Source organism: Myiozetetes cayanensis, unplaced genomic scaffold (genome assembly GCF_022539395.1).
Source record: "Myiozetetes cayanensis isolate MyiCay16 unplaced genomic scaffold, myiCay2020 scf3, whole genome shotgun sequence".
In the NCBI taxonomy this organism is placed as follows: domain Eukaryota; kingdom Metazoa; phylum Chordata; class Aves; order Passeriformes; family Tyrannidae; genus Myiozetetes; species Myiozetetes cayanensis.
The window spans coordinates 62,238,460-62,257,773 of NW_026087521.1; the positions used below are offsets into that span (position 1 = coordinate 62,238,460).

The window sequence follows — 19,314 nt, forward strand, 5'->3', positions numbered from 1 at the left end:
CACACAGCATTTACTCTTTTCCTTGTTTTCTGCCATGAAAATCCCACTAAAAGGAGGGTAAATGGCCTTCAGCAGCTCCTCTACTTCCCTGTGCTGTAACCACCATAGAGATGGTACTAAACTGTAATGGGAGGAGAGGTAGCACAAGGAAATGGTGTCTGTCAGATGGTGTCCGTATGAAGACATGGCCCTGAGCTGGATGCAGCTGCGAAGACATTTCAGACTCCCTGATAACTCTACACCAGGCTGAGTGATGTGAAAAATCCCCCTCCACTGCACATTCCAGATTAAAACCTCACATCAAATCCAGGCATCCCCTGTTCTTTTTAATGGAGGGGGCGGGGGTGGGAGTGAAGGAAGGAAAAATAACCCTCACATTTAAAAATTGGTTTAAAAATTTAATTATAGACTGTGTTCTGAAAGAAACAGGCAAAAAAAGCATTGTATATGATGTATTTGCCAACAAATGTGAGCAGGGAGCCAAGGCACTGAGGGTAAGGGAATAGACTGGCAGCAAAACCCTTGAAAGAGGGCCCTGCAGCCAAATTTACCCAAAGCTTTGAGGCCAAATAGATGGATCTTTCATAACTGCTGTGGCCCAGCCTAAATCCCTCCTTTTTTTTGGCACGCCTGGAGTTAGTGAGATGAGGATGCAATTTGGGTTTCTCGGTTTGTACCTTTCTCAGAACTAAGGCCACTCCAAGGAAGTGTTGATCCCCAGCAGTAAAGCAGGCTGGCCCTCCTTCTCTCACACTTGCTTAGGCCCTGTCTAAGCAAGCCTGTCTACTGCCAGAGGACTCTTGGGAAGCCCCAGGCACCACACATGGCAATGCCCTGTTCAAGGAGGGATCCAAGGAAGGCCACACCACTGGAGTCAGGCCCCTCTGTGTGGTTCAGGTGCACATTTAAACATACATACATGACCAGGACAGAAAAGCTTCTTCTCTCTGCCCAAAGCTGAGATGGATCCCTTCAGCAGAAGTGGAGTCACTAGGCTAGTCACAAATGCAGACATAGTCCTGTAGAGTTGTTTCACCTTTCTGAGGGCTTCATCTGAAAGTCATCTCAGACCTGTACTGTCCTATGATTTCTGTGGAAACCTGATTCTGCTGTAATCCTGAACAGCATCACTTACTGCTGGCTCCAGACACTTGACCTCATCATGTCATGGCTGCAAAGTAGGTAAATGGCCAAACACACAACAGGCTTCTCTTAGGAAGGCAAAAACAAACTGGACACTACAGGTAAACTGATTCCAGCAGGCATTCAGCAAATTAGGATCTATCCCTGCAACTATTGCAGGTAATGAGGAGGGAGGAGGACTAGAGGTAACCAGAGAGCAGTTTGAGCCCTCAAGAGATCACATGCAGGAAGAGCTGAAAGCTTTCTCCTGTAATAGAAAAGGAAGGGATGCCTGTCAACCTGTCTTGAGGAACTCACCTCCTCACACAATGGCTCTGTAATGACAAGCTTCACCTTGGCAGCAAAGAGGCTTATTTAAGGGAGAATCAACTCGTGGCAAATAAGGATCTTTGTCCATCCACATATAGCAACGCTGAAAGATCAGGTTGCTCAGAGGCTTTGGGTCATTGGTTAGCAGCCAGTGCACTTGCTTGCAGCAGTTCTCCTCAGCAGCATTACAAATAAGGTGTTTCCCAAGTCAGCATTTATAACCTGGCCATGACCAAAGCCTACCTTGGGGACTTTGAGCTCTGCATGCAACACCCATGGAGGAGGAGGGAAAGGGGCTCTGCCCTGGCTCCTCCTCCTCCAGTATAAAGCTCCTCCCAGGACCAAATCTGCATCAAGGCCCAGGAAAGGTCCGCCTGCCAGAAAGCATCTGCTGGTGCTCTGAGGAAGGTTGTGGGGGAATGTGGGCAGAGAAAGCTGGAGTAGAGGCAGCTGTGGCTGAAAAGGGCTGGTGATGTGAGGCACTTAATTTCCCCCACACACACACCTCCCAGTTATCAAGGGCTGTGACTGGGTTGTCACTTTCTGCTTCCTTTGGTTTGTGTTGCTGGCTTCTGCAATGCACCACACCTGTGGTTTGTTGTGGTTTTATTTTTTTCTGTGATGGGGCTTGTAGTGTGTTTGTTGTTTGGTTTTTTAACTCTGATATAACTAGAGATGAAGTTGCAGCCTGTGAAATATGAGCAATTTAACACGGCGTGCAGGGGCTGTGCAGCTTGATCCACTTCTGTAGTAAGTGTATTTGCCTCCTGCTAAGGTGTTTCAACCAAGGTCAGTGGAAATAAGCACTATAGCCAGGCAGCTTGAGACAATTAGCAGAAAGCCTAAAGAGAGCCAATTTGCCCAAGCTGGTCAGATCAGGAAACAACAGTCCTTGCAAGACTGTGGCTCAGAGGAGGGACATGTCTTTCAACAGGAATTTTTGTCAATTCTCCCTTGGCTGATGCAAACCAGCATAACTGTACTGAAGTCAGAGAGAGATGCTGTTTGATCCTGGCTGCGTGTTTAGGGTACTTGTGTTGAACGATTTTGCTACATTTATCTAGCATCTTGATTAAGATTTTTTTTTTTTAAGTCTCTTTGCAACTAGTTCTCCTCCTGATACTTTTGGTAATGCTAAGAAAGGGAATTCCCTTGTCCAAAGACTATTTATTGTGTAGGTTTTTTTGGCCAGAGAGATGGAAATAACAGAGGTCCAAATGAGCACTGTGGATATCCACGGTGTGAGAGCAGTTCTCCACCAAGGTGAAAATCTGCCTGACAGGCTGGTTAAGGACACATTTGCACTCTGAGTTAGGCAACAAAGGCTAGTAGTGGAACCCCCTAAAGTCACAAGGTGTTTCCTATAAATGCAGAGGCCTGTGTTAACGTGGCCTTGTATGGAGGGACAGTTTTAATTAAGCTGGATCTGGGAAGCCAGGATGTTTTTTCCTCAGATGAAACGTGTTTTGCCTTCCTTTTGACCAGGAGACAGGAAAAGATTTTGCAGTAAAAAAAGCTATTGGCAACTCAGACACTTCTTTTTGGCTTTATGATCACTGTGCAACCAGGCTTAAATGTTCTGGGAGCAAGTTCCATCAGCTTGTTTCCAAGCCATGGTAGAGCCTGAAATAGCAGACATCAGACCTATGACTGGTTCTTCGACCTAGCAGTGCTATTTTGGCAGCAGGCCCAGGGTTAAACATAACAAGAGTCATTTTCAGTCTTTGCTCTCCTGAAGGTCAGTGGCCCAAATGGTTGGATGTTTGTCTTAGCTGTTTCCGGACAAGGTCTGCATTTTGTAATGATAAGGTGAAATTCAGAGATCCTCATGTTGGCAATCTCCTGCTGACCCTAATTGGAAAGCATATTTTTCCTGAATAAGGATGTCAGGATTTGGTCATTGGCAATTTTTGACTGTTTTGACTATTCTGAGTGGGGTGGTCTTCTGTGGTTGCTGTAAGGGCTCACTGCTCCCTTTTACCTCCAGTCCATGACTTTCCCAGAACAGCTCAGCTCGTTCTCAGTTTTAAGCCTGTTAAGCCTGGCTTACCAGACTCACCCATTGCCAGGTAAGACTTGGAGGTTCACTCATCTGCTCAGGTCACATGGAAGAAGCAGTCTCCCTCTTAGCAATCACTCTGGCTTGCCAAATGCCTTCTGAGATGAGTCTTGTCCTTTCTAAAGCTCCCTTAAAAAGCTGTCAGAGAGGTCAGCCACAAATTGGTCCCATTTTTTCTGCCAGACCTCTTTGGCCTTGGCTTTCTCAGCCGATGCCATGGCACTGTATCTGTGAGGAGGAGGAAAGTGAGTATCAGACAGGAGACAAGCGGGCAGCTGTTTCAAGATCAGCACCAAAATGAAAAGGCAGGAAATAGCAACAGATTAACCCTTGCAGGACATGCCTGCACTGCTCAGAGTGACACGGTGTAAAGAGCCTGGATCTCCTGCCAGCTGGGCTCACGCTGGGACGAGACACAGCCACATCAGCAGCCACCGAGTCCTGCACCATGGGGACAAACAGCTCAGTCTGCATGAGCTGGAGACTCACTGGGCAGCAACCAGTGACTAGTACAGAAGAGACAGCACTGCTGCTGCTTTCAGATGTGCCCTGGGCTTGGTCCAAATTGGTAGGAAATCAGAGTATTTGTTTCTCCCTGGCCATGCAGGGACTTGGGATTGCCTTGAGGACTGGCACAGGGTTTGCCAAACAGGCAAGAGCTGAGGAATGTGCACAAAGACCCTGGGCAACATATCCAAACTATTCTGGGACGTTCAGAGCTGCCCAGATAAATAGAAAAAGTTGTTAAACACCCTCAAACTAAATGCTGGTAGATTATTTTCCCATGTTTCCCAGGTGAGCCACGGCAAATGCTGCATCAAATTTTGGCAGAAATAGACAAGTGATATAAAGACATAAGATTTCTCCCATACCCAGAACCAGGTGCTGGAGGCAAGTTCACAAAGGATGGAAAAGGAAGAATAAACTGAAACACAGAGTTACAGAAAGGAAGGACACAGGCAGAGGAGCCTCTGGGGTCCCTGTGTCCTGCCTTTGGAGAAGACACATAGCAGAGATTTTGGATTAATGGAAGCCCAGTTCATGTGGCAGAGGAGACTCTGGGGTGAAAGCCTAAATACAGTGGGTTTCTGGGGAGCAAGCTGATAGTATCCTTATGATTACTATGGCTAGATGAGAGAGGTGAGTAACTTACTTTATGGAGTTGAGTGCAAGTTGTTTTAAGGTCCTCAGGTCGGCATTCATCCCTCCGATGGCCATGAACACCTCGTAGAAGTCATAGGAGACTCCCTTTGCTCCAAAGACAGGGGGATCATCGGGGCTGATCACAATGGGGTGCCCTTCAGCCATGAGGTCAGCTGCGGGGTGACTCCGCAGGTCAGCTACCAGCAGCAGGACCTCGGTGGGAAGGGTGGAGACAACACTGGTTATTGTTGTAGCCGAGTTTGGATACCTGCCACAGCTGCCTGTGTCAGCAGGGAGTCACCAGGGAGGGACAGCCTCCAGAGGGCTGTTCAGAGTGTGTTCAGCTCCGAACGGCTGCGGGAGGAACCAGGTGCTGGGTTTCCTAAATGAATGGCCTAAGTCAAGGCCAGTGGGGTGAATAACTTCTGCTTGTGTATAATGATTTGACTGTGAGCATTTCATGAACAGTCCTTTGGTTACGTGCTCGCCATGGTGCTTAGCTCAGGGCATCTGGAGCTGGTATGAGGGTTCTCTCCCTTAAGGCTCACACCAGTACGTCTCTACCGCAGAGCATCTTTTCTGCTGCACCCAGGGGACAATGGGCACCACGTTAATGTGCTACAGAAAAGCTCCCACTGCTTATGAATTCTACCAAACCAAGAGACTTCCAGTTACAATCCCTGCTTCTCAGCCTCTGGTCCTCCTGGCTTTGAAGTATTTTCCATTACTCTCTTTAGATACCTCCCTGGCTCTCTGGGCCTCATCTCCACTAGGGAGGACTGCCTGCCCAAGTTCCTCTGGGTAGGAATGTAAATGATTCCTTTTACTGACTGGTATTACAAGCCTTATATAAATTCACAGTGTGTGTCTATGTAGCAGTGCAATGTGGTGCAAAAGAAACAGCCAGACTGTGTGCACCAAAACTCGTAGCTGCCCCCCAACTCCCTGCTGTTCCTCACTGCTTTGGTGAACCCCATTCCAGTGCCCCATCCCTAAGAGCTAAGCTTTTAACAACATACCTGGTTGGAGATGGGACAGACTTCTACAGGAATATCCCTCTTCAGAGACAAACTTTTGGCTACTGGGTGTTTAATGAGAGCGAGTCCGTGGCCAATCCTGCTGGTGTTCAGGAGCAGTGCATCCAGCACATTATTGTCTACAGAGGTGCCCTGCCAGTCTGAGCAGAGACAGGTAAGGGTGAGTCACTGCAGTGCTGTGAGGAAGTATGTCTTCTCAAACTGCTAGGTGATTTTGTAAATAGATGCCCCAGTTGCAAGGTAAGAGGGTTTCCACTTGCATTTTCAGTGAAACAGGGATTTAATTCTGCCCAGGATATTGCTCAGCACAGAGATATCCACTCAGTTCACCTGGCTTTAGGTGTCCACAGTGTTTCTCTTACAGCTAAGCTAATCACGCTGGTCTCCATTCATTGTCAATGGAGAGAAGTAATAACTTGTGGGGAGTGGCCTGTACAGTAGGGTGAGATGTTCTATGTACTGTGCCTTAGAAGAGCTTGTTGCTGCCAGTGGCTACAAAATCAGCCCAGGGTAACTAGTTCAGAAGCAGACACCTTCTCTGGAGATGTCAACAAGCAATACACATAATGCACAAGTTAGACACAAATGCCATGCACGTTTAGGATAAATCCCACCCATACTGACTGAATAATATAAGGCCAGTAGTAGTACATTGGCCCAGCAATGAAGGGTACATGGGTTACTTTGATGAGCGTATTCAGTTAAGACTCAAGCCTGGCTCAGATATTCCTTCACCTTAGAATGTAAAACAATGGCTCAGGAATTCTGCTGCCACTGTGAATGGGAGGTGAGTGCCACTCCAAGAAGGAAATGGCTACCAGCAATAACTCTTACAGCATGACTCCATGTCAAAGACACTAAGCAACATGACACCTGCAGTCAAAAGCAGGGAGTAGGTAAGGGAGTGGTCCTGTAGGAATGCTACAGGAACAGGCTGATATGGGGAGAAACATGAGGAAAACCAGTTATGTACACATGTATACACACACATCACCTTGATACATCCAGGCTTGCTGTTTCTGTGCTTTGCAAGACTTCAGTCTTGCCTCTGCAAGCAATAACAGGCCTTGAGTACTCTTGCTTACCAGTCTCGCCAGCATGGAAAAAGTACGGCAAGCTGACCCCCATGGAATACGGGATAGTCAGGGCATCCTTCAGGTCCCATAAAGAATGACCTTCATCCTCATCACCAACCTAGAGGAAAAACAGAAAGGTATTTTTGAACACACTTGGGAAGATGGTGGGAATAACAGCTATATATCGCTGATGTGCCAGCTGTACTGAAATCGCAGTGCTGTGGGGTTGGGAGCTGATTCTTTCAGGGGATTTTGTCAATTACCCTGAACAAAACCCTTAGCTGGAGGATTTGCAATCCATTAACACTGATTTCAGTACAGCAGCAGAGGTTCTGCCTCTGGTGTGCAACGTATGTCATATTATACATGTAGTTATATCACAGGGGGTTAATGTGAAGCCACAGAAGAAACACGGTTACCAGGTCGAAGCCTGCCAGGGTGTCTGGGAATTGGGCTCTGAGCGCCATGGCAGTGACGATGGCTTCTTTAATCTGGGAAACATTCAGCATCCTAAAGAGCAAGAGAGAGAAAGCAGTGCAGAGGCTCACTCCCATGGGCCTGCCTTCTTTGGGTTTGACTTGCGAAATGGGGCCCCCAGGGGTATTTCCAAAATGCAAGTTGCTCCCGAATCTGACAACTAGCTTCAGGTCTCCAGAGTAACAGCAGCAGAAAATTGATATTATGAAAGGAAGCCCCTGAATGACCAGGAAATGCCTGGCTAGACCCTGCTGTCACTTGAGTTGAGGCATGCCTGTCTGACTCACTGGCTTTCACATCCACCAAGCAGGGAACACAACAGCGTGGAGAGAAAATGTTTAATTTTCTTTTCCTCTCAACTGTTTTGCTGGGAAGTGAGACACTAACTGCATTTCAAGAGAGTTTTAAATTTGGGTTTGTTCCAGCCCTATCAGACTTCAACATCTCAGCTCATTTCGCAGACACGCTGTGTCCATACCCACGCTGTTCAAAGACAAGCCGGCTCTGAGCTGGAAACGGCACCGTGCCGAACCGGAGCGAGTCAATGCTGCTGAGAGGTCTGCTCTGTTTGCTCAGGATCACCTCACATGACTTCATGGCATCTGGCTGACTTGGAGAGCAGCCTCGTGCCCGCCCGCGAGCAGCAGCACGAACATACCGTACAAAGGCTGCCGGGAGAGCAGCGCTTGCGGGGTCCCACGGGGGCCTTCGCAACACCAGGTGCCCATACTCGGGCACTGCTGTCACTGCTCCGGTTCCTGCAGAGACCGGGAGTGCGTCCAGGCTCGGGAAAAGCCTTGGACACGCACACAGGCAGCCCTTCCCTTGCTCATTCCCGCACCCAGGGCTCACAGACTCCCGTCCTCTGGCGCGCACCACGAGCTAACCCCGCTCGCTTCGCACGTACACAGACTTATATAGACGATTTCTCACCCTCAGCCTTTCACACATGCCAGGGAATGCCTGGGGAGTCAACACCCCAGGTCTGACAACGCACGTGGACATTGCTAACCAACTGTGGCACTTCAGCACTGCTTCTCCTGGCCTGGCCCCCTCTCTCCCAGCACAGCCAGCCACGCAGGGCCGCTCTTAGCCCTGCACAGCCTCTACCTACCTGTGTGCTGTAAATATAACCTTGGCTCCAACAAAGTCAGGGTGCTCCTTCACAAACTGCCTGGTCACTTCCCGATAGGTTGCCACAGACCATGATTTATTGTGCTGGGTGCCATCCAGTTCGTACACCTGCGGGATGAAAAGCACATCACAAGCAGTAGTTAGAAGAGGTGTTTTACTGGAAGGTGGGAGTAATGAACTGAAGAAAACCTTGGAAGAAACAACGTGTTACGGTCCTGGGAGCAGGGCAGGAAAAAAAAAACCACAGTTAAATCTGTGCAGAATATTATCTTCTTGAAGCCTTTACCAGCTGGCAAAAACCAAGGAATGGTTTTCCTCCCTCCTATGTGATACAAGAAACAAGTTTCTCTGTGTTCAGACACGGCAAGCGAGTGCCCTTGAGTACCCAGAGGAGACCATGACCTCTTACTCCCGTCTGTATCAAATGCTGGAGTGTTTTGTCCAGCCGTCTGGCGGCTCACACACTCTGTGCCCTGCGGTGGCAGTCTGTCAGCCAAGGCAGCCCCCAAGGCACGCGAGGGCCGAGTTCCATAAGCTACCAGCTGGGCTGGGCTTCTGCTCCCCTTTGCCAGAGGTTCACTCCATGACCTTGAGAGGGTCGTTTAGTCTTCCCATGCTTTCTCTGGCTGTGAATTGGGAAGAATAATCCTTTTGGCATGCTCTGTTTCATCAAATTACTCTGGGGATTCCTCGCTGCCAAGGCTGCACTCAGGGCTTTTGCCCTGATTTCATCAGGGGTGTAGACCCTGAATGCCCCCAGTGATACTAACCCACAAAAGTCCTGCCTGGAGTTGCTCATTCGACAGTGGCTGAATCCATCTGCTTTCTTCTCATCTTTCTCACCATTTTTTTTCTCCTTCACCCTTCTGCTCCACCCCTAAACTGCTTCCCTCCACCTTCTCACTTCTGCCCGGTGCTGCCCCTTGCAGTGATGAGCCTCACTAAGCCCCCGTGCTGTGCTGACCCCCTTGCAGGCACCAGCAGCCGTGGGGCAGCTGCAGATGCTCCGAGGGGACTCTTCCCCAGCTGCAGCCCATGGGAATGTGAGACTTTACACAGCTGAATCTGCAAACACAGCTGGGCTTGGGGGGCTTTTCCACAATGTTTGCTGTTTCGCACTTAATCCCAGCGTTCATTTACTTTACTTCAGGGGCCACTTCTGGCAGGCTGTGCTGCAAGGAGAGGTTTTGCAGTGTCAGTGCTGCTGTCCAAGCCTTGTAGAGGATCTCCAGACACAGGAGCTTCTTGTTATTCCTGTCACACCCTGCTCACCTTGACTTAAACGGCAAAGTGTTTCCCTTCCCTCTCATCCCACCTTCAGCCTGGTTGTCCCTTCCCTGCCGGTGCTGCCCTCCAGCCCAGGGTGGTTGCAGCTCCTGGCATCGCTCACTGTGGTACCTGGGCTGCAGGCAGCCTGCCTGTACCTCACAGCACACCGAGCTGCTGAGTGTGAGCAAGCCCTGGGGCTCTGGAGGCTCCCACATCGGCAGCCAGCATTAGGAGCTGGATGGGAAGCAAATCTTCCCTGCCAAGCCTCCCTTCAAAAGACTTTACAACCATGTCTAAGGGCTGATGGTAAAGGCAGGGTATTTTCCAGTCAGGCCCACGCAGATTCTCTTGGCCCAGAAACATGTGTGACCTGGGGGGATGCCAGTGCTCGCGCTGTCTCACAGCACAGGAATTTTGACATTGCTGTTATTTTCTCTTTTGAGGTACCCCGAAGACAGATGGTGACTGAGTTCAGAGCAACTGCCTTATGACAACCCTCAGCAAAGTAAGATGCATGTAAACTTTGTGGTGTTCTCCCCCTCCTTTTTTTTTTTCAATTTTTTTTTTGCCTTTTCAAAACACCCTTCTCACCTCAGACACGATCAAGTGGCAGCCTGAAGCCCTGACACCGAGCTCTGTCTTGCTACAGGGCCAGCCCAAGCCTCAACAGGCAGGGTCAGCAGCCCCCGTCCCCAGCTGTTGGAACAAAGCCAGATCAGCCTCCGAATTTGTCACAGCACCTGCCTGTCTGCTGGTGGGGGTGGCTGAGGAGGCCTGCCCAGCAGCAGAGGTGGTTGCCAGGGCACAGACATTCATCTGCAGCTGGCTGGAGCCCCCTGGGCACTGCATGCAAGGGCAGGGATTTAAGGAAGATGCTGGCAGGCATATTCAGGAGTTGAGCCACCAGAAGGACATCAGCATGGCTATTGAATCCACTGGATGCCGTGGCACCAGCAGCAAGCTGATGCCTGCATTCCCATGCACAACCCACCGCCACCTCCTGGTCCTTCAGATGCTGCTGGATGAACCTTGTGCAGCAGCTTCATTCCTGTTGTAATGGACTGTTGAGAACATGGAGGTAGGTGGTGTAGTGAGGAGCAGCAGCCCTGATTTGTTTGCTTTGGTAAGGCATTTTTCCCTCTGACAGAACTCCCAACCCCATGCTACCCCTCTTGGAGCTGGAGTGTCGAAACTTTCACTGGGAAAGTTGGAAGTGTTACACAGCCAAGGAATAGTGGTGTGGTCTGCTGGTGTTTGGGAAGGCATTAAGGCAGAGTGGGTGTGTAGGACAATCTGACCAGCCCTGTGTGACACACAGGGAGAAAGGCCTAAGCCATTACCAGCAGATTTTAGCGTTGGGGCATTGAAAGGAGCAGTTCGTGCTTCAAATACATAGCCAGAATTTTAGGTTGTCTGCAAACTCTACAAGACAGTGCTTTGCCAATTGACTGAGCCTATTCAGAGAAATCATTCTGACATAAGCTGAGGATTTAAAATAACATAACTATCCCAGAATGAGTCTCTATGCAAGACAGGAAATTTTTCCAGAATAGGTGCCATAGAACAGGTGATTCTGGTGCAGACAAAGCTGAGATACATCTTCCCAATGAGCAAGATTTTGATACAGCTCCCAGTCAGATTGTACAATGCAGTTTTGTGCTGATGCCACAGTAGGTATCTCCCTCAGCCATTAAGAACAAAGCATCTCTCACTTTCAAGCCCTTGCCTATGCAAATCTCCAACAAAGACCTTTGAATATGATCAAGGTTTTCCAGCATCCTTAGAAGGGCAGGTGTGCAAACATCCAAAAACTAAATTCAAGATAGGGCTTGAAAAAAGTTATGGAGAACTAAGGATTTAAAAGAATACTAGAGAAGCCAAAAAATACGTACTGCAGGCAGGATAGCTCTTATCTCGACATACTGCACGTTATCTTCATAGAGCTCCAGCAGCCCCTGGTAGAAATAGGCCTTGAACACAGGTGCATAGCAGATAAGTCCAGAGGCAATGAGAAAGATTTCTTCAAATCTTTGCCAAATGAAAGCCTGAGAAGGGTAGGCCAGCTCAGGGGCATCTGTCACCAGGGTCAGGTTTCTCAGCAAGCTGTAGAGAAGGGAAAAGAGAAAGCGATGAGGAGAACACACAGGACAACTGGCTTTCAGCATGCAAAAAGCCACCAGCTGGCAGCTGAGTGTTGGGTACAGGAGGAAATAGACTCCTCCAGGATCAATAGGTGTGACTTTTGTTGTCAGAGACCAAGCTTTGTGCACATGACACTCTCCCACTCTCATGCTCTGGGGAGCAGCAGGGCAGCGGCTGTGCTGAAGGAGGCACTGTGTTCCTTGGGCAGGACCAAGAGAAGGTGCAAAGCCCTTCCTGTCACAATAGGGGCCCAAAATCTAACTCAGAGCCTGTTGGCACTGCAGTACGACAGGTGTAACAGAAGTCATACCAGAGATGTTGAGCTATCAGCAGGGTAAGTCTGGGTGTTCAAAACCTGCCCCTCCCTTTTTCAAGGGCAAAATCTTGAGAAGTAATAGAGTTACAAAAGCAAGTATGGTGCTTTTATATCACAAGAATTGCACCCTGCTTCCCAGGGATATCCTTAATCCAAAAGTAGGCAAGTACATTACTCCTGCAGACAATATATTCCCCCAAGCACCTTCAGCACATGTAAAATGGTATGACACTTGGTCCTCTGTTCAGCACCTAAAGGCAGACTGAGTCTCCAGGAGATGCCACGTATTGTGCCACCACCAACATGCTTATTGAGCCCATAAGTTGTCCTGGTACCTTCATATTATCAAAATAGGCCATCTAAAAAAATCAGGGGGAAAACGACTGTGCATCACAAATCATTTTCCCCCACCAGTGGACCAACCCTGACACCTTGCCTGCCTGCCTTGCTGATACCTTCTTCAGGGAAACAGCTGATAAGAAGGTCCTGGTTTTTCCTTAGTGGGATGGAAACTCCCACTGTTTCCTCCATAAACTCAGCTGGCATATAAGCTTCTTTCAGAAATCCAGAGAGACGGTGGGCAGTGTTATCAAGCAGGGTTTAAGGGAGCCAGTAATTGCAAGATTATCTAATTGTGGGTGACAGCTTGCATTTAGGACAGAGGGAGCATCTGTGCCACAGCACCATCCTCTGACGAGCTGATAGCCTTCATCCCACCTGAGGCCTTGCCCCTGGCAACAGCTGATGCTCACCTGAAGAGGAGTTCATAATAAATTTCTCAGGCCAGTGGGCAAAATCTAAATGGCAGTATAGGGGTGATTAGCTTCATTCCTGGGTGGAAAAATGGAAGCCATTGCAGCAAACTGTAGAGCTGTTTGCTTGCAGGCAGGATGGGCTCACCAGTCAGGCCAGGTCTGGAGCTCATCTCGTGTCAGGGGCTAAGCAGGTTCAGACAGAAATACCTTCAGCCATGCTTCAGCTTTCATCCCAGTATATTGTTTCACCTCAATAATAGCTACTGATCTTTAATAATGTTCTGTGTTTGATGTCTTGGCCTCTGTCCTCGTGCGGTGTTCTGCTCTGTCATATGGGAAGTGTGGGTTTGATTTGTGGTCTTATTATCTTCATCCAGGATGCTTCTGTATTAGCGCCACCCCCCACTACAGATGTAAAATGTGATCTGGTCCAAACTCATAAACTAAGACATCCTGGACAGAGATATGCCTTTGCAGTTCCTCCATCCTGCCCATAAAACAGAGCCCATTCCCCTAGGATTTGCCTGCTGTTTCACTCTCTGAGGATGCTCTTCCAGGGGCTGCAGTTTCATTTCTTCCTCACTCTGTTAATTTCTTTGCCAGGAACAATTTTAGAAGCAAAACTGTTCATAAAGAGACAGCTTGTACTCTGTTAAGGATGAGATTTTAAACGCCCAACAGTCAGGAAAATTCAGAGTTAAGGTTTCCACAGCAACTTCAGCTCTGCCTTCCCATGCATTACAATAGGGGCTTTGGTGCCATTATCACGGGACACTGGGCAACCCCAGCTACTGTTCAGTAATCCATGCAAGCAGAGGAGACCGAGCTGGACCATGGAAGGGGCGGGCAGCGGGGAGCACGCAGCAGTGTCACCCTAGAAACCAGGAATGCAGGAGCCAGGAGCATCTTGGAGGCGCTGATCCAGCTGCTGGAGCTCCTCGGTGGAGGCCAATCACTGGCAGAAAGGGTGTGCTGCCACTCATCAGGGAGGGGAGAGGAGGTTTCGTGTGGGAAGAGTTGGGGAAAAGAGACTTTTCCACTTCCCTCCTGGCTGAAGGGCAGCTCCCCTCCAGCTCCGCACGCCAGCGGAGAGCACCTGCCCGGAGCCGAGAGCCGAGTGGGGCTGTTCCCACCAGCCCTGCAAGCACTGAGGGAAAAACCTCCCCGTGGATCAAAAGGCCGTGCAAGCCCGTTCTCGCCACTCCGTGCAGCTCCTGACAGAAATACCTTAGACAGATAAGGATGGGTGGTTAGTCGGGCTCCCACCACTTTCTCCCCTTGTCCTGTGAGAACTCGGCTCCTCCAGCAATGAGAGGGCTCAGGGCTCCGCTCCCTGCCTTTAAATCTAGCTGTACAAACTTGTGGTTGTTTACTTAGCCTGTGCTCTTGGGCTAGAAACAGCAATAAATCCCCACACCACCCTGCTCCTAAAGGCACATAAATCAGATTCTACTTTTCTTTATAATCCCCTTCCCTTTGAGACTGATTATTGATCCCTACAACTGTTGAAGATTTATTGCATAATAGTGATCCATCCCTGATAACTAGATAATCTCCTAAGGGTTCAGGGGCTTTTGCCAACAGTAGCTCATGCAGATGAAGCAAAGCTTCATAAATACATCTTTTCCTGCTTTTCTGGAATGGGCCTTTGCCCGTGATCAGGTGCAGACTACAAATAGCCTTCCATGTCATGTCATATGTGCACCGAACAATGCTATTGCAATGCATATGCCCAAAGGGGTACAGCTAAAATGACCAGCTATGGATTATTTTTTTTTCAGCTGTGGGTTTGCTTTCTCTTTTCCTGTTTTTTCCACCCAGTTTTCCTTTCTTGTGCTATATAATGCAAGAATCGAACGGTTTTGTTGCCTGGTTTTTGAAGGGATCTTTTTTCCTTCTTCTTTTTCTGTTCTCGATGGGTAATTATGCCCCTCTCCTCACTGTAGTATCTAAATGTCTTCCAGTGGTGCATTAAATAGTGTGACTAACATCTGTCACATGTGGTTCGTTCGCTTTCTCTTGCTCTCTCATCCCCTCTTCTCCTCCCCAAGGGGAGACTTGTAGAGGGAGTGGAGCGCTTTGTTTCTGTAGTGGATTTTTATTCTCTCTTCCCCCCCCACCCCCCCATAATGCACACACTGCCCTATTTTTCTGTGAGATAAGGCAGTCAGAGGACATGGAGGGGAAGGTGATGGTGGTCTGGGCAGCCGCTGGCGCCCAGGGGAGTTGTCCCCGCAGCCTCAGCCGCGGTGTCGGCTCCCTCACAGATGACTTCATCCTGGTGATGGAGAGCTCCGCTGGGCCGGCGGAGCTGCGCTGCCGGGCACGGCCTTAATCCTCGGGCTGCCGGCGGGGGGTGTGCGGTGGTATTTTACAGATAGCTGGAATGTCAGTGCTGTTTCCCTAAATATCTAGGGGCATGCTCTTTCTTTAGAGATGGTAGCCATTATGCTGCATCTTGAGGGGAAAAAAAAAAAAAGGCATTCTCCTGTATCGCAAATGACCGAGGAGAAAATAAGTGAGGATTGTTTTTTTTTCTTTTGAGTCTCAAAGCAAAATTCCCTCCCTTTCACTGTCTCCTGGCCCATGGTCTCCTGACTCTCCTAATAGCATCCTTTTGGAAGCTTACCAGTAACACAATGCTCCAGGGTCTTGGCCCATGAGACGTGTGTTTTGAATAGGAATGATTAGAGCTTCTTTTGAGGGAAACAAGCAAAAACACTTCCTTCCAAAACACACACACACACGTATATGTCCCTAAAAACACAAACAGCAAGAATGTAATGCAGATACCTCTTTCTCCCACTCCTTCCAGGTCAGGACTGCTGTAAGGTGAAAGAGGTGCAGCTACTCAAAAACATTTCCATTGTTCCCTTCACATTTACTGATCCACTCTGTCTTGCACGAGAGCCCTTCCCTGCTGCCATATTCCCTTGACACTTCCTTGAAACCACCCAACTATCCATCCGTTCTTTCCTCTGACATCTGCTTTCTCTCAGCTTGTCAGTGCTCAAGGGCAAAGAGGAGTGCAGGAAAGAGGTAGCCTGGGATGCACATGTTCAAGAGACTGGGAGAGTTTCCAGAAACTGAGAAGCAGAACAGATTGGGGCCTATTCCTGGCTAGAGACCTATTTCCAGACGGCCAAAAACATTCCTAACCCCTAGACTAGTACCCAGGGATTAGATGAAAATAGGAGGGGAAGAGCCTCAATGTGGCTGTTGTCCGTGTGTTTGCACATTATGCGCAATGACTCCTCTGTGATTTTGTGGTGATGAGCACGGAAGGGCAAGAAATGAAGGACAACCTGCTCAAATGAATTAGCAAGCACCCAGGATGCAAGAGATCCAAATTTGTACTTCCTCTGGCACGCGTTTGCTGAGGAAAATCACTTCATTGGTCTCTGCCTCAGTTTCTCCTCCACATTTGGGGAGACCCTTTCAGCAGGATCTGTCTCGTGTCCCTGTGCAGTGCCTGACACACTGAAGTCCTGCTCTGACTTGTGACTGCTAGACAGATAACTAAAACAAAAGAAGAGCAATGTGGTAATACTGCCTCTGAAAACAAGCCATGTTTCCAAACAGGACCAGAGGTAACCAAATAATGCACAGCTCCGGTCTCCTAGGTGTATAGGATGCCTTGGCCTCAAGCCTCAACCAGACAGGGACGTCACACTGTGGAAATACAGCTGAAAACAAATACAACCAAGGGTTGCTCCTGAGACAGTTCTAAATACCCAGTGCAATTGCTTGGGCTTTAAGGAAGTGAAGCTGTTTCAAAATCCAATCTCTTGCACATTATTTATGGGTCTCCTGGTGGGGTTGAAGAGAGCTGGTGCTGTCATCTTTCCCTCCTCATCATTCCCTGTAGAAATGGAAGGGAGCTAATGGGGAACCAGTTTTCTCTTTGGAAGACATAGGTAAGTGACTTCTCACTAGATCTTATTTTGTCCATCAGGGCAGTTGAGCCTCAGGATATAAAAGGTCAAGAGTCTGAGGTCTGGCATTACTTTGTCCTTCCCTTCTGTACCTCTGTAAGAGAGTGAGGGTGGGTGACAGTCTGGAGAGTCAGATCCCTCTGCCCTGCCCCTTGCTGTTGTTGGGAAGGGAAGGCAATATCATGCCAGAGGTCTGGCAGCTCCTCAGTTTCCCAACCTGACCTCCTTTCCAGATCTGTAGGACACAAAGTCCGGACAACTTCCATGCGGAGGGGATACCAGCTCCCTAAGAGTTAAAATGTCTCTGTATAAGAGCACAAAACCTCCCTAAAGAGGGAGGCACTACAGTCAACCATACCAAGTTTCACTTAGGAAATGCTGTAATTAGGGTCATCTGTGTCACCTTAACCCATCCTCTCCTTGTGTGTTGGCATGGCGATACTCTTTTATCACATGACATCCCATACTATTTTTTCCTAGAGGACCCCAGCCCCGGGAGTGCCATGGACAGCAGTGTCCTCTGAATGGATGTCTACTCAATATTTTCCTTTGTCCTCATCGCTCAGTGTCTGACTTCATGCATTATTTAGTGTGCTCTCTCCAGCCCCCACCCCACTCCACGCAGAAGTGCATGCTTCCTCCTGGCCTTTTAGGCAGGGCTTTGTCCAGGGATCAATGGCCCCTGGATGGGCAGATATGATTCAGCCAGAGGGGGAGCCAGGCTATTCCCAGCCACCTGTAAGTGATTAGATGGTAGGTGGCTGCTGAGCAGCCAACTAATGCCTGGTGTACTGATAATAGGCTGCCAGCAGTTAACATAGGAGATGCCTGCAGGGGGGGAAGCTTTTACAAGAGGGTGAGTGATGCTCTGGGGAACCATCTGAGGTGTGAGCTCCTGGACAGCTACAGGAGGCCTTGCCTGTAAGGGGAGAAGCTCTGTTAGCAGGAGGACATTGAGGAGGGAAGAGTGCTACCAGGCAGAGCTCCTGAGTGGGGTTTGTTGGCTCAGGCAGTGCCCAGGCTGAGACAGACCCCTTGTCTGAGGGCGGGATGGTGAGTCACAGCTCCTGCTGCCTGAGTGAGGGTCCTACTGGGAATGAGTGCCTCGTGCTTCAGGGTGGTAGGTGCCACTGGTATTTCAAAGACAGCCCTCAGAAAACAAGGTTGGTGTGTGGAGGGGGAGGTTGGGTTGGGTTGCTAGAGCAGTAATTAACATAAGTCATTTGCCCAACTTCTTTCTCCAAATCAAGGCAGCGACTTTACCAATGCCTTTTCTGCCGCTGGGGAGAGCCTGTTCATCAGCTACCTGGCTTTCCTCATCCAGTAGTTGGGTACCTCACCGGATGAGGCACCATGCAGCCCTGTCCCATGCTGGGAGCATATCCAGCCTGGGTGCTGAGGAGGGGTGGGGGCAGGTCACACAAATCTACTTAAACCACTGTCCTCAGCGTGTCTCTGCAAATGACCAGAGTGAGTGTGCACAGAAAACTTCAGTTTTTATGGTATCTAACCGTGGTGCGCTTAGTGCTGTAGCCTTCAAGCTCTTAAATCACTATTAGCATTTTCTATGTGAATAGTCCTAAATGGAGTTCCCCACTTCCAGAGCAGCAAGCAAACAGCACAGCTGGACCAAAATAATCCTGCTGGCTACGCAATGCTGTCGTGGAGTACCAGCAGGTTTGCAACCCCTCTCCACTCACCTGCTGTCAAACTCTGTCATGTTGTGCAGCTCTTTCCGGTAAGTCTCCAACAAAACCCACTGGGAGCACTGGGCTGGCAGTGGGTGAGGAGGATGCGGCTTGGAAAAGCGAAATCGGACGGTGCCCGTGCGGGTGAAGCAGATGTAGCAGTCGGGGAGGTAGGAGGCATTGTACACCAGCCAGTCCACACTCAGCATGGTGTAGTCGTGCAGGTGTAAGACAGCACCTGGTGGGAGGACAAGTACATCCTAATAATGAGTCAAGGCAGCTGAGAAGAAGGAGCTGAGGTTTAATGTGATGATAGTTTGAGTTTGCCCATCCAGGGGCATCTGGAAAAGCTTCTAGATGGCTGTGAGTGACCTCTCCCAGCAAAGACTGCGCGGCTGCTCTGCCTCCCCCGGGCTAGGGGATGTGGCCCCCTCCACATCAAACACTGGGCAGGCAGAGCGTGACAGCTCCCTGGGAGCACAGGGAGGGGGGAAATCAATAGGGAGCTCTGCTTCTCCACTGGGATGGAAAATGCTCTGAGTTATTAAAGGTCTTTCAGACAGACTTTGCTGTGAGCTGGCTCAGGCCCCACTGATTTAAAGAGGAACTCACACAGTAGGCAGCAGTTTACAAGGCATGCTAGCTGTCTGGAACACCTGAAGCAAAGCTCTGTATCGAAGCTGTTTGAATCCCAGCTTCAATTTTTGCAGCCAGTCTGTGGCTCTTCTTTCAGCTCTCTGAAACTCTGGCATACACCAAAATCCCAGACCATGATACACTGGGGAATTGCACTCAGATGTAGAAGCATAATCTACTTCTATGCCTCACCAA

General features: G+C 49.2%; 1 protein-coding gene across 2 annotated transcripts in view; it reads right to left on the reverse strand.

The window, feature by feature from the left end:
* Window positions 1-444: 444 nt before the first annotated feature.
* Window positions 445-19,314, reverse strand: part of ADA2 (adenosine deaminase 2) — a 28,870-nt gene continuing 10,000 nt past the window's right edge. For both annotated transcript variants that reach the window (XM_050325561.1, XM_050325562.1), the window contains 8 exons: window positions 18,496-18,721; window positions 11,540-11,750; window positions 8,359-8,486; window positions 7,187-7,277; window positions 6,777-6,885; window positions 5,674-5,831; window positions 4,665-4,867; window positions 445-3,739 (listed from right to left, as the gene is read on the reverse strand). In XM_050325561.1, coding sequence (XP_050181518.1) covers window positions 3,631-3,739; window positions 4,665-4,867; window positions 5,674-5,831; window positions 6,777-6,885; window positions 7,187-7,277; window positions 8,359-8,486; window positions 11,540-11,750; window positions 18,496-18,721 — 1,235 coding nt within the window. In that variant the 3' untranslated portion in view covers window positions 445-3,630. The remainder of the gene's footprint in view (window positions 3,740-4,664; window positions 4,868-5,673; window positions 5,832-6,776; window positions 6,886-7,186; window positions 7,278-8,358; window positions 8,487-11,539; window positions 11,751-18,495; window positions 18,722-19,314) is intronic.